General features: G+C 44.4%; 1 protein-coding gene across 5 annotated transcripts in view; it reads left to right on the top strand.

The window, feature by feature from the left end:
• Nucleotides 1–2,656: 2,656 nt before the first annotated feature.
• The window catches only part of SCUBE2 (signal peptide, CUB domain and EGF like domain containing 2), a 41,382-nt gene continuing 29,961 nt past the window's right edge, over nucleotides 2,657–14,077 (top strand). For 4 of the 5 annotated variants that reach the window (XM_027461438.3, XM_027461436.3, XM_072039371.1 and 1 more), the window contains exons 1-5: nucleotides 2,657–2,897; nucleotides 4,003–4,125; nucleotides 5,605–5,730; nucleotides 8,660–8,794; nucleotides 13,610–13,735. In XM_027461438.3, coding sequence (XP_027317239.3) covers nucleotides 2,798–2,897; nucleotides 4,003–4,125; nucleotides 5,605–5,730; nucleotides 8,660–8,794; nucleotides 13,610–13,735 — 610 coding nt within the window. In that variant the 5' untranslated portion in view covers nucleotides 2,657–2,797. Of the gene's footprint in view, nucleotides 2,898–2,977; nucleotides 3,177–4,002; nucleotides 4,126–5,604; nucleotides 5,731–8,659; nucleotides 8,795–13,609; nucleotides 13,736–14,077 lie in introns of those variants that run through there. The other variant, XM_072039372.1, reaches the window with a different exon arrangement.

The raw sequence follows: 14,077 nt of genomic DNA, 5'->3' as shown, positions 1-14,077 counted from the left end.
ATATCATCAATATATCTGATGTTTATTTTGAGGAGGTTTTTCTACCAGTGGCTTAAAAAGACTTAGACAAGGAGTATAAATTCCGTGAGAAGGTCTTCTAGACTACTTGTGACCAGAGTGCCCCAGATTTTCTCTCTGAGGTAAGCCATACGTATGTCTCTCTCAATCTGAAAGGCACTGTTAAATTGCACAACTGAATGCTGACTACTGAAGCTGTGTTATTTTATGTAGATCTCCACAACAAGATGGTGAGTAGCTTGTAAAACTGTTGGATGCTAGGATGGAAATATTAAGTGCAAAACTGAATGATTCATCTCAAAGGATTCCAGTTGTTCAGAACCCAGTATCCATATAGAGATGAGAAGATCTTGAAACTAAAGCTCTGAGACATATGTGAAAGGCTTTGGAATAAATCAAATATTTAAGGTATTCTTTCACTTGTATGTCGGCCCTCTTCGCTTTTTTCACTGCTCTCCCACCCGTGTTCAGCTTCTGTCACAAGCACTCATTCGGTTGTGTTAAATTTTGGGTCAAAATTACCCCAAAAGCAGACCCATTACTTCTCACTACATTCAAGTACAAATGAAATAGCATTCTAGATGTCCTTAAGTAAATATTTGCTTATCATTTAATAATAAAATTTAGCAAGGATTATAAAGCATAAGAGCAGGTTTTTTTTTTTGTTTGTTTGTTTTGTTTGTTTTTTAATCCCAGATCTCTGGTGTATTCAACTCTATTCAGGAGATAAGGTGCAGAATTTCCAAAGCAGTTTCAATATCAGACTGCTCTTTGACAGCTTAGTCTATATCCTTTGGTGTGAAGCAGCTTCAAGCAGTATTTAGTTTGAGTGGAGGGCAGGAGGAATCGTGGATCCTTGTCTGCACGGAAAAGGTTCTTTGGAGCAGCAGGCAGTGTTTGTGACAGTGTTGTAGTCATAGCAGTCCTTGTGGTCCAAAGAGATCGGACAAGGTTTGCAGGAACAAGTGCTAGCTTTAGCAAGATTATAGCACAGTATGCACATTAGTACAATCGGAAAAAGCAGGCAGGCCTTCAGAAGTACAAGCCTTTCACCAAAAGTAAGCTTTTGCTTGTAAACTCCCCAAAGCCTCCATGAAACATAACTGAATGGCACTTTGGTCCACACAAGCTGAAAAAACTTGGCTCAAAACTAAAATGTTGTCAGATACCTAGAGGAGCAAAAACTTTGCTATTGATTGTAGGATCAGTATGTATAATGTATGAAAATACCCTGATTAGTTATGCTTCTTGTGAAGTTTTACTGGTAGCTATTTTTCTTCCTAAAAATCTGTGATGTTATTTAATGTTGTTAATTGCTGAAGAAAAACAGTCGGTGCTGTTTGGGTTCTGTTTTTTTGAAAAACTGCTGCTATTTATTTTTTTTTCTTTCAACATACTTAAGTTCTTAGCACTCCGTCAGTTTCTAGCTTCCCCCTTCCAGTAAAAATCTTCATACTCAGTGCTTGTCATCTCTCTCTGTCACTCTGTAGTTGAATAGAAACGGTTAAAGAAAGCTGTAGAAAGACATCTGAGTTAAGGTCTGGGCTTCAATCTGTTTTGTGTCTTCAAAGAGATATTTTAATGGCAACCCTTCATCATAAACAAATGAGTATTATATGTTAAATTACAGCTAAGGTCCATCACAAAGAACTTCAAGATTTATGTGTAAGACATAGTTTGATTAACTAAGATAAATTTGTTCCTGTGTGTTTTCCTAGCTGTGTGTTGAAATCTTTTGATCTAACTGGGGCATTCCTAAATATTTGTGTCACTTTTTCTTTTAGTTTACAAAAGTAAACAAGCAGCTCTGCTTTTACTGTGTCTCAGAAAGCTTTGGTTGTATGGGCTGTTTGCCTCTTCGGGGTCTCTGTTTTTCTGCTACACCGCATATGTAGATGCTATGTTGTCATATCTGGTGATGAATTTTAGCTGAATTAATACCAGTCGGGCTCCCTGAGGAACCTTGAGTGGAAAGTGCTGAAAATGTGGATCAGCTTTCCTGTCAGGTAGCTTGTAGTCGTGTGCTTCAATGGGAAGTGGCTTGTCTGCATCTGGGGGATTGTGTGAAGAGGCACCTTCATGGGTATCCCCGGGGAGAGGTGAATTCCCATGTTAGTTCAGGATCTGTGAATTCCCATCCTGAATGTGGCTGCCTGCACGTGGGAGCGTGGAAATGGGGCAGAAAGCCTCATCCCTTTATTACTTGTCAGTGAGGGGAGCTTTGGGGTTTGTTGTGGGGTTGGAGAGCCCTTGGAGCGTTTAATGAGCAGCTTTCTGCATTTATAGACGAGCTGGACTGGGGCTGGAACTGCCCCCGCCGTACAATGGGTCGTTTCTCACTGGATTTTAAAAGGGGATAACTTTGATCGTTTCAAAAGCAGTGAAGCCTGATGCTGCGGTGAGACAGCGCTAATTTACAGCTACCATTAAGGAAACAAAGACCGAGGGCAAGTTTCGCTCTGAAGATTCACTGACGATATGAACCCCGCCGGGAGCCGCGGCTCTGAGGCAGTTGCCGCCGGCACCCGGCGTGCTCCTGAGGTACGGCGGGGCCGGGGCCGGGGCAGCGCCGCTCCCCTCCACACCTGCCGGTGGGGGGCGGCCGGCGGGGAGGGCAGGGGAGGCCCGGGGAGGCCCGCCCAGCCCCGGCCGCCCCGCGCCCGCCGTCGTCGGTGCGAGGCGGGCCCGCAGACGCCTCCTCCCGCCCGGCGGCGGCAGCAGCAGCAGCAGCAGGCAGCAGCAGCAGGCAGCCGCCGCCGCCGCCGCCTCAGCGCCATCCATGGGGTCCGGCGGCCGCCGCGGCGCGGCGGGGGCGCGGGCGCTGCCGCTGCTGCTCCTGCTGCTGCCCGCGCCGGGCGCCGCCGCCCTGCCCCTCCCCGGTGAGTGCCGGCACCTGGCCGGCAGCGGGGCCGCGCGGGGAGCCGTTGGCGGGGCGCGCGCCGGCCGTTAGCGGCCGTTGGCGGGCAGGTGCGGGCCGGGCACCGGGCGCCTCAGCGCGGCGGCCGCTGCCTCCGGGACCCGCAGCGCGGGGAACGCTGCGGCCGCGGCCGGGAGCGGAGCCGGGCACAGCGCCGTGCCCGCCGCACAAAGCGGCTGACAGACAGCCCCGCCGGCTCCTCGTGGCGGGGCTCCGCGCTGGGTGCCGCTCCTGGCTGCAGGTCTGCCTGCCCCTGCCTCGCAGCTCTCCCCCGCTGCCGCCCGTCACTTCTCTCCCCTCCTCTCCTGTCTGCGCTCCTCCGTCTGCAGGGCTGCTGCCTATTGGCGTTTCTCTTTCCCCTCGCTTCCCCTGCTCTGGGGCTGCAGGCGGATATTCTGCTTCAGCGCGCTGTGCTCTGCGCTGGCCGGCCAGGTGACTCGGCAGCGCTGCTCGACAGATGCTAGCTTTGTATTAAACCAAAAAAACTAAGCAATAAAAAAGGTGTTATTAATAGGTTGCCCGTCTGTTTAATGGTAAGCCAGTCTTTTAACGTGTTGCAGGTTGGCAGCTTGGAAATTTCATTATCTCTGTGAACTCCCATTAGTTTAAGAGACATTGGGCTTCCTAAGGGTGATGCTGTGGTTGCGATGGAGATCTCTTCCAGTATTAGTTTTATGTTAACCAGGAAGATGAACAGCATCTCTTTTCAACAGTTCTGCAAAGAGATACAGTCATAGCTCCTTCTGGGGTAAACAAATTGCTGTAAAACTTCATCGGCTAAATCTCATGGGGGATCTAGCCCATAATAGATTAATGTAAATGCGTTTATAAGTGAGCGCAAAAGCTTTGTGCAAGCTTATCTGAACTGCATGCAGGTGTGTTCATGTGCAGGTACAGCCATTGGTACAGGTTTCAGTCTGGATACTCTCTGCATGTTTTTGTCTTGGATTTAAAATTGGTATGTGCATGCTTGCAGCCTTTTCTCATCTAGTCTGTGAAACATACAGGACTTATGCCCTATTCTCCATCTTCTGGCATCCTTTTTTGAATTTGGTATTTTTTCACAGATGTGGATGAATGTGCCCTGGGGCTTGATGACTGCCATCCAGATGCCATATGTCAAAATACCCCGAAGCTGTACAAGTGCATGTGCAAAGTGGGTTACACTGGCGAAGGGAAGAAATGTGAAGGTAAAACGATGGAATTGCTCTGCTCTGCCTTGTCTCAGTAATTGCACCTCTCTGCCTTCCTGCAAGGTCCTGGAGTGTTCTTTGGAACTGATAGAATTAGCAAGGGAAGTGCAGGTCCATAGTAGCAAGTTTCTTCTCTCTGTAAAGCAAATGTCGGCTGGGATACTGGGACTGAAATCTCGCATAAAAATGTTCTGAAGGTCCCACGTGCTACTGTGCATGAGATAGGCTGGTCAGCACCAAGTGTCCTTCACCTTGGCCAGCGTGGGACAAGGCCTTGGCCAAGTATATGGGACTCGTTCAACTTTTGTTTGCAGCTAGGTTGGTACCCAGAAGTAGGAGGCTTTGATGCTTTACTGTAGTCCTTACTTGCTGCTTATGACTTTGGGTTTTACAAATATACTAGGTACTGGTGAAGGCGCTGACCTTCAGGTTTAGGAGCTGCTCACAGTGTAATTGCTGGAGGAACACAGGGACTACGTTATGAGGTTGAAACAGTGATTTATTATTATTTTTAATTTCTAATTGCCTCTAGCAAGCTAAAGAGGGGGAAAGAAATACTGTAGTATGCAAATGCATAGCCACTGAAAAATTTCCTGCCAGTAGCAGAGAGGTGGAACATGGTTTTTATGAGCAATTTCCTGTGATTTCCCAAATGGTGGGGTATTTTCTTCTTTAATTTTTTGCTGTTGTGAAGTGGATCACCCATGTTACATGCATCTGAGATGTTTTTTGAATACTTCAGAGATCTTGATGTGCACGATGCCATGCAGCACGGAGTTCCACAGAAGAATTGTGTGAAGGTGTTCATATAAGCTTTTAGTCAACTTGAATTCTGCCTTGACAAGGGCAGACAATGACCTGTGGATACTAACTTTCTTATTTTTACTTTGTGTGCTTTCGTGCTGTCACTCTTTGATTGCGTCATCTTACTTTTGTCTGTTGTAGAGAACCTAAAAAAACAACCTCTGACTGCTGATTGCTTTACCGCCACCCCCTCCCACATCATCTGGTGGCCTTTTATAGATGGTGTTACTAAAATTTAACGGGATATTACATGCGAAAACATGAGATATTTCTGAGAAGACAAAGCAGAAAAATAATAATGCCTTAAAAGATAGGGGACGAATTGTTTTTCAGGCTGATCTTAAAAGACCGGATTGATTTTTCTCAGTTACAAAATCAAAAGAGAAACAATTGCATGGCTTTTCACCTAGCAATACCACTTGGTCTAACCATTAGTTTGTTTAATCAGCAGCCTTAAAAACCTTAGCCTATAAGGCTAAGCTCTGTGGGAATCTCAGGGTATTTTGTCACTCTTTGGAAACATTTAGCAAGTAATGCGTTAAGTGTTGCCCATTTGCAAGACAATGACGATTTAGGCCAGCAGTTGCTGTTCACAGTTACACAGTCTCATCGCGCAGTGTCTATAACACTCAAGCAAGCATCCATCATGTTGACTTTTGCTTTATTCCGTAGACATTGATGAATGTGATAACGACTTCAATGGAGGCTGTGTCCACGAGTGTTTCAACATTCCGGGGAATTACCGCTGTACTTGCTACGACGGCTTTATGTTGGCTCACGACGGCCACAACTGCTTGGGTAAGCGTGCTTGTGAGCATTGCGAGTGGGAACGCTCTAACGTTTTAGCGGCGTTCCTGGGAAATGCGTGGTCATCTGTTGTGCTTCATCAGCTCGGCTGGAGGAGAAGGTCACTGATGGAAGGGGGTATTCCAGGCACCCATGCGCCGTCCCAGTGTGGTGCTTTCCCCGTCTGAGTGTGGGGCATTGCGCTTTCACCGTTTGAGGGTAGTTGTGCTTCTCTGTTTCTGTAATGGCTTTCCTTAAAAGAACACGTGTTGTCATCGTCTTTTCTGTTCCAAAGTTAGCTTAGAGTCAATTCTCGCGTGTATTTCTTTACCTAAAACCTTTTCTCTTGCGAGGTCTAGAACGTATGGGCTTCTCCCTCTTCCAATGTCTGAGCCCTTCCTGACATGCAAGCGATAAGGAAAGGGCACACAATTAGGGCTGTGCAGTTGCTGTGTATGACAGAGGGGTGTTGAAGTTCAGAGGGCATAAACAAAATGCTCAGGGTTTTCCTGGGTAGTTAACGTGAAGCAAAGTACACAACCCTGGAAACATGTTCACTCCAGGCAGCACTCCCTTGACCCTGCACGCTCTCTCTCTTTCCCCACCACCCCATGCTGCAGAAACTGTCACATTTGCTTTTCCAGAGATAGCTCAGTTTTTTTCTCTTCTGCTGCACATTTGTGTGTGGATGTGCATCCCTGGGCTCTATCTTCTTCTGGGTCAAATTAGAAAAGCTCTGGAGTCTCCAGTGGGGGATTGTGTTGAGTTTTACCGGCTGTGAGTCTGGTGCATGCCCACAGATTAACCTTGTTTTAGCGTAAATGGAGGGGAGACGGTGAAGTCACCGAGTTCAAGTATTTCACTAAAGAAAATAGAGAGGGAAGCAAACTATTTGCTGATGCTTTAACATATTGAGGACATCTTATTTTTTCTCTCTTGCCTTTGTGTAAACACACAGTGGAGTTCAGCTGAGGTTATTAGGAAGGGCTGAAATTGAGCTAATGCATTGCCTCTTGTAATGCCACCAAAGGGTACGTTCTCTTAGTAGCCAGTAGCCCCTCTAGAACATAATTCCACTGACTTGTTTGGGATCAGTAAGACAGACAGAACATAGACCAAAATCTGCCACCTGTTACAGTACTGGGAAGCTGTTCAGTATTGCATGGCAGACTTTTTAAAATAAAATGTCATTGACATACGGTGAAGTTTTTACTGACCAGCCATTTTTTGAGATATGATGTAAACTTTAAATAAATATTTTGGTATGCAGCAGCAAATTGGATCACATCTTCTCTTAATCTGTTTATTTACTGTCTTTACACCATGGTTGCTCTCCTTTCGCACTCATTTTTGAAGATCTCAGCTGTGTGTCTGGGTTTTAGCCAAATAGACAATTACTTTTTGGAAAGAGATGATATTTTGTAATCTTTCCAAGCTCCGTAAGGCAGAAACATCTGCTGGAGTTCAAATCTGTAGTACTGCAGGCTCATGGTGGCTGTTTATTCATGATTGTTTGGACATTCACAGCACTGTAGCTCTCTAAAATACTCAGATTCTCTGTGATGGAGATATGTCAGCCGTTCTTGTTGCTATGAGCAGGTCACATTCCTTTGCATCCCATTGGCTTACTCGTTGCCTTCAGTAGAAATTAAATCTGGTGTAATGCCGCATTATGCTTTTTACTAAAAGCCTTTCTTTTTCCCGATTTTTTGGAAGGCAGCTGTTTTATGCCAGAAATGTTAAAGTATTAAATTAAAAACATTGTACTATTATCACAGGAACAATGAACAGAACAGGGAGCAAATATAGTGTCCCATTTGAACTTGCAAATGAGACCAGTGCTTTCCCTAAGCAATGTTTTGTCTTGCTAATTTTTTTTCTAAGGTACTGAGCATTTTTGCTTCCTGTTCAAACCGGCATTTGAAAAATTGGAAAATTAGGGTAAGAGAATTATTTGCTGGCAGAGGTTACAGAAGTCTCCAGCAATTAAAGGATGAAATTCAGAAGAACTGGAGATTGGGATGAACATCCTGTATTCAGAGGCATATCTGAAGGTTTTTCTACTCTTTGTTTCTCTTGGCTATCTTGCAAATTGAGCGTTTCTATATTCTCTGGTATTGTTGAAGCTCTACGTATTGCAACATCAACATTGAACCTATTTCCAGAACTTCTGCTCTTGTCCTTGACTGTGGTCAGGCAACATGACAGCAGCCTTGACGGTAAGTGATGATGACCTAGAGTTGAGGGAGGAGGATAATAAACCAAACTGAACATCAGAACATGTGATGTATGACTTGTAGCTAGAGCAAAAGCAAGGAGGAAGAAGAGGAAGGTTTTATATTTAAGCCAATCTTATTTTGAACTTGGTGTTTTTCTTCCACCTTTGCTTCAGAATGGGGATCTTACTGAAAAACACCATACATTGCTTGCTTGGGTTTGGAACCAAAGCTGTATATCACGGAGCAAGATAGGACCAGGCATGAATGCTCAACCTAGATGTAAATGTGCTAGTTTGCTTAGTGGTAGTACTCTCTGGCTGCTCGGAGAGGCAGTGTATATTCTCCTATGTGGAGTAGGGAGCTGAGGCAGTGGATGTTCTCCTACATGAAGTGTGGGCCTAGTGCAGGTACCCTGCTTCTGTCTTCCCTGAAGCTGCTCTGCCTTCTTGTTTAGTTGGCCAGAATTTCCTGGGAGCCCTGTGACTGACTGGCCAAACTGCAAACGGGAAGAGTGGGGGGCAGAAATATACTTGTGCAAGGCTGACAGAACAACGGGCTAGCCCCAGCTGTCTGAGCTGCCTGGGTGGGTACCTGCTGGTTAGGGACCTGGTGTCTGTGCTGTATATTGAGCAGCTAACACAAATAGCTGTCTCGGTGTTAACTTGTAGCGGTGGTTTTCATATGGGGCAGGTACGAAGCTGTTCTCTTTCTCTCTCTTTCAGATACAGATGAATGCACGTTCAACAATGGTGGTTGCCAGCACATTTGTGTCAACACTGTGGGGAGCTACGAGTGTCGCTGTAAGGAAGGATTCTTTCTAAGTGACAACCAGCACACATGCATCCACCGCTCAGAAGGTACTGGCTGCTTCCCTCCACGCACCAAGCAGGAGTTTTTGACAGAAGCTCACTGCAAACTCTCTATAGCAGATTCAAAAGTATTTTTAGTTTGAGTTTTTTGAGGCTGTGAAGTATCTTGAAGTCCTCAATTCTTTTAAAAGGAGCACTGTGTCAGGATCTTCTAAGTGACTTTGAAGACTGTCTGCATCCCTTCTGCCCCTTTGATCCCACCTGTATGTCTGCAGTGTTCTGCTTTTTAAAGGCTGCACTGCTATACTCCCAGTGTACTTTATGCTCTGTTGTGCAGCTGAGCTGTGTCCTGATCCAGGAAATGGCAATAAACTGAGGGACCGTGAGTTCTGACAGTTTCCACCGACTTCAGTTACAAGGCAAAAGCTACATTACCTCTAGGTACCTTTTAGATTCCCCATACAATGTTTAGGTTTCAGCTAAGAGATTTATTGTTTGTCAGCCCCAAAGGTATTCAAATAGTGTTCTTTGTTTTGAGTGAAACCTTTATGAAACTACCTTTAAAAGATCTGAGAGCCTTGGATGTCTAATTAGACATTGGGTTGAACAAAATTATTTTGGATGCCCTTGGGGAATACTTTAAAGTGGTTACTCAGATCAGGGAGTTGTCCATTGAACTGTACAGTGAATATCTTACTAAGAAGTATTTAAGGCTGCAAAGCTTTCTTTAATCTAAGGCTTATCGTTGGCATGACTATAAGAGGAATCTGAGCATGAATAAACAAATCTCACTTTAAAATTCCCCATACTGAAGAGATCAGCATTTGTAGACATATATGGCCATCCCGAGATGAGTGCACTGAGGTGGCTGTCATCTGACGTAGCTGAATTGATCTTTTGTTTGAATTACGAATCTGTATTCTCAGCTTCTCTGGTATTGTGCTTGGTCTCATGGAGATCTGGTGATGCATGGTGATTTCTCAGGCCATTGCTCAGCTTGCTACTGCAGCAGGCTGCAATGGCAGGGCAAGGTTTTTCCCTTCGTGTTTCCTTGCCAGCAGTGATGTGTGTTTGTGTGCATGGATGATGAATCCAAGAATGAAGATCAGTTGTTTTAACTTCTCGTCTTGTCTGATGCCAAGGGAAAAAAAGCTTCCAACTCTTCTCATTTGCTACTTCTTGAGTATGCTAAACTCTCCTGAACTAACAGCAGCAGCATATCCTGTTACTAATAATTGTACCTTTGGAATTCTTGATACTGAAATACAGAAGTGTTGTTTGTGTTTTTAAAGCCATTTTTTTCGTGTCATCGCTCTGTTTGTTTACCTCCCTCCCCTTCCCACATTACTGTGAAGAAGCACTGCATGGAATTCCCCACTTTTTTTTTTCTTGGGTGGGCAGGTCTGTTTTAAGCCAGATCTCATTGTTGTCTCTTTCCTCTCACTTTGTTCTCCTCTTTTCTGATCATTGCTAGGTCTCTGCCTTATGTACTTATCTCTCTGTACATCCCTTAGTAGTCCTTTCGCAAGGCATCACAGCATGGATCTAAACATTGCTGCCTAGCCCACCTATTCAGTTTCATTTCTTATCTATAATATAAGGCAGAATTTCCTTCCCTGTCTCTCAGATCAGTTAAGAGGGCACATTCTTCTTAGTGGTCTGCAATATTGGCCTTTACATGCACACAAAAAGAGTGAGCTGGAGTTGAAACTGGAAAAATGCAGAGGCTTGAGGATGTTGTATTCCTTCAGATGACTAGTGTAACGGGGAAGTCTCTGACTCACCTGCCCTTCCAAGTCTATTTACTCTGATCTTCTGGGTTCCCTGTCACCTATTCCAAGACGGTAATGTGGGACTCAAGGTAAGGTAGCTATTAGAGGAGAGTTTGATAATTAAAGCTGATTTTCATCTGATAAGATTGTGTAGGTCTGGAGCACAGGGATCCTCTGAGGTTCTTGGTGGTTCTGCCTAGCCTCTGCTTGAATCACATGAACTCTGTCTGTGCACAACCGTAATCTTTCCTGGACTGTCTGCTTAGAATGAGCTACTTTTCATCTATATGTAGGAGAACGGATTTACTTTGGGGTGCTGTTATCTGGCTGACAGGGCAGCATTGCACATCTTGTTTCATTTTCAGCATATAAGAGAATGGGGAAAATTGGAATGAAAATGTAGAATTTTCACTAGTAAATTTGCAGTACATCTTGTAGCTGCTGTTGCTATTGATGACGAATCTTGCCACTTTTTCCTGTGGTATTTCACAGGGTCATAGCTATCTACTTTTTGTGCTGAGTCAGTGGGAGTTAATTGGGCCTGTGATTTGAAGGCCACATCTGAAACCGCTGTATGGTCCTGAAAGCTTGTGCACAAGTGACCATGTTAGCTATAGCTTTAAGATTCTTTCTTTCTGTGGAGCAGCAGTGATAACTAGAAAGCTTTTTGGAAAAATCTGCCTTAATGCAGAGCTGTAGAAAGCATGCAAATGGTCGCAAACATTCCTGGGAGGTCCTGTTCTGTCTGTGCTGATGCTTTTTGCCACTTGGCTCCTAGGGGACTGCCTCTGAGAATATTGGGTTGTTCTTCCTGCAATTGCCTCCCCTCCCACCCTCACTCTGTCCTACTGAGTGTCTGCCTGGAAGTGCCCTAAATGGAGCCTTAGTGTTCTTACCAAATTGGTGATGATGTCCCAGCATTTACTGTGGAGAAGATTGGATTTTGGTGGGTTTGATCATGTGCTTTGTTACACAATGGATACTCTTATTTTAATAACGTGCCCTCGTTTGGAAAGTGCATTTTTAGCTTTCTGTGAAGACCTGATTGAACTCTGCTTGTTCAGAACTGATCAATTCCCAACTTATCATTTACACCATATGTCTGATGTCAGTGAACTTTACCAAAGTACCTGCTTGAATGGTTTTCCCTTTGGTAGCTCAACAGACACAGACAAACAGCAAACTTTAACAGAAACTAAGCTGCTGTTTCCCTTAATGCTGTCTAACAATGCTGAGTTAATAGACCAAATCATACTGCATATTTAGGAACAGAAAAGTCACAAAAACACGAGTTAATAAGGCTAATTTGTGGTCTCATGGGTTGCCCCATTCCTTGACTGACAGCACAATAATGGATGACAGCTTTCATGTGGGCTCCCTGGGCTGTGTCTCTGTGCTGCAGGATCTGCAGCATCCTTGTCTTGTTAGACTTCTACAGGGCCCTCACTGTGGGAAAGGAGCAGAAAAACCAATAGAGCAGAATAATCCAGGCTCTGCAGCATCTATTCTGTTGCTGCTTAAATCTTTCTTAACAGAGAAAGGGTACCACAGTTTGTGCTTCAGATAGCCAAAACAGTTGTGTGCAAGTTGGAGCAAGAACCTAACTGAAGAGTAATGGAATAATGGTGAGGAGCTGACCTCTGATTGCCACTGACTGCCAATAGTGTTTCTTGTTTCATTTAGGTATGAGGCTTCAAAAGGTGCTGCATAAATTCTAAAAATATACATGTATAGGCTGTGAAATTGTTCATGCTGACCCTTTCTGGCAACATGTTCACCCTTTTCATTTCTCTGATAGTGCATTTGCTCAAGTCGGTAGAAGTCCCCTGGGTTAATGGGGTATCAGCCCTTGCAGCTGAAGTATACACTGAGTCTTCTCAAAGTGTTCTTGCCAAGAAAAAAGAACATTTTGGTGTAATGTGTTGTCTTATAAAAGCTAAATACACCAAGGCAGAGCATTTGATGGCAAAAATGTGTTCTCAGAATAACCAAGGAGAGTATTCTTTTTTTCTTTCTCTCATCTGTGTAGCAACGTAGAAGATTTCAGCAACGCTCAGTGGTGTTCTGATAACTCAGCCAGCTGACACGTAGTTTTAAGTTGTGGGCATACGAATTGTGTTACAGTCTTGCCAATGGCCCTGGCATTGATTTAGCTGAGCGAGGGGTTAAGGTGAAAAAGCCTTTACAACAGTTCTAGGAACATTTCCTACCTGTTTAATTGACTTGAACCTTTTGCAGAGGCCAGACAAAACACTATGGCAGTCATCGAGAGCTAGTGCGTGAACAGCTTGTAACTGTCAGAGACAGAAATGGTGCAATGTTTTTTGTGAGGTGCACCAAAAGGAAGAAAGTCACTAGTGGCACCTTGCTTTTTCCTTTGGTTTCTGGCATCAAGTTCTGTCCAGCTGGGAGGCGCACAGAAGTACAGAACAGCGTGATAATTCCCAGTGGGGTTATTTTGAAAGAGATTAGTTGAAATCTGAAAAACATGAAAACAAAATAGTTGACAAGAAAGAACTGACATACACCATAGATACCACTTGCATGTTTACGTGGTCATTACTTGGTCATTGCTGAGGTAGGTTGTGGCTTTGAGAATCTGCTTGGTAGACCAGCAGTTGAAATGGGGATGCCATTTTTTTTTTCTGTGTCATCCTAGACATTCCAGTGTCTGGTGGATAAGCAAAGAATTAACGTCACTTTAAGCTTTGATCTTGTCAGGTACCAGCCAGCTTGTGTTTTTTATAAAAGGTTTTATAAATGCTGATGTAAAATGAGAGCAAGGGATGAGAATGCAGATGCTGTAGAAATCTAGGGATGTTCTAGGGATGTTGCTTTTTGACCTTGCAATCAAAGAATGTGGGCACACAAAAGATTATAGCTGGAGAAGCCTTGGGGGCCACTGGTTTGCAGGATTGGACTTTCTGCCTTTCTAGTCTTTAAGCTCATACACTTTGTTCTAATGCTGTGGAGCCTTCCCAGAAGTAGCAGGCTGTTGGCTGTGTGTATATTGGACTAATCTGATTTGACTCTTGCCTGCACACAGAGATGCCGAGGATGCTGATGCTGTTGCACTTGTCCTGTTTTGCAGAAGGCATGAGCTGCATGAATAAAGATCATGGCTGTGCCCACATCTGCAGAGAAACACCCAAAGGAGGCGTTGCCTGTGAATGCCGACCAGGATTTGAGCTGTCCAAGAACCAGAGGAGCTGCATTTGTATGCAACATTCTGCATATGCTTATGGTTTCCAAAAGTGAACAAATAGTGTTCTGTCTGCAGTGATACGGGATATGATATGTTACAACTAAGCTGGGATGACATGCCTAGACTCTGAGCATTTGAGCCAAACTAGAATCAATGACTTTGCAGGACACTACTGCACAGATCTGCTGTTTGTTTAAAAAAAAAAAAACAAAAACACAAAATTGTACTGTAGGAGTTGTACCATTATTTGTAAGCTCAGCTACCCAAGAGAGCAGTGCATTGTTTCAGTCCCATAGAATTTCTGAGGAAGGGGGCGTGATAGGAAGGTGTATTGGGAGATGGAGACAAAATTGG

The sequence above is a fragment of the Anas platyrhynchos genome, chromosome 5 (assembly GCF_047663525.1).
Source record: "Anas platyrhynchos isolate ZD024472 breed Pekin duck chromosome 5, IASCAAS_PekinDuck_T2T, whole genome shotgun sequence".
Taxonomy (NCBI): domain Eukaryota; kingdom Metazoa; phylum Chordata; class Aves; order Anseriformes; family Anatidae; genus Anas; species Anas platyrhynchos.
The sequence above is the reverse complement of the archived record's forward strand: the minus strand, read 5'-3'. Positions and strand labels throughout refer to the sequence as shown.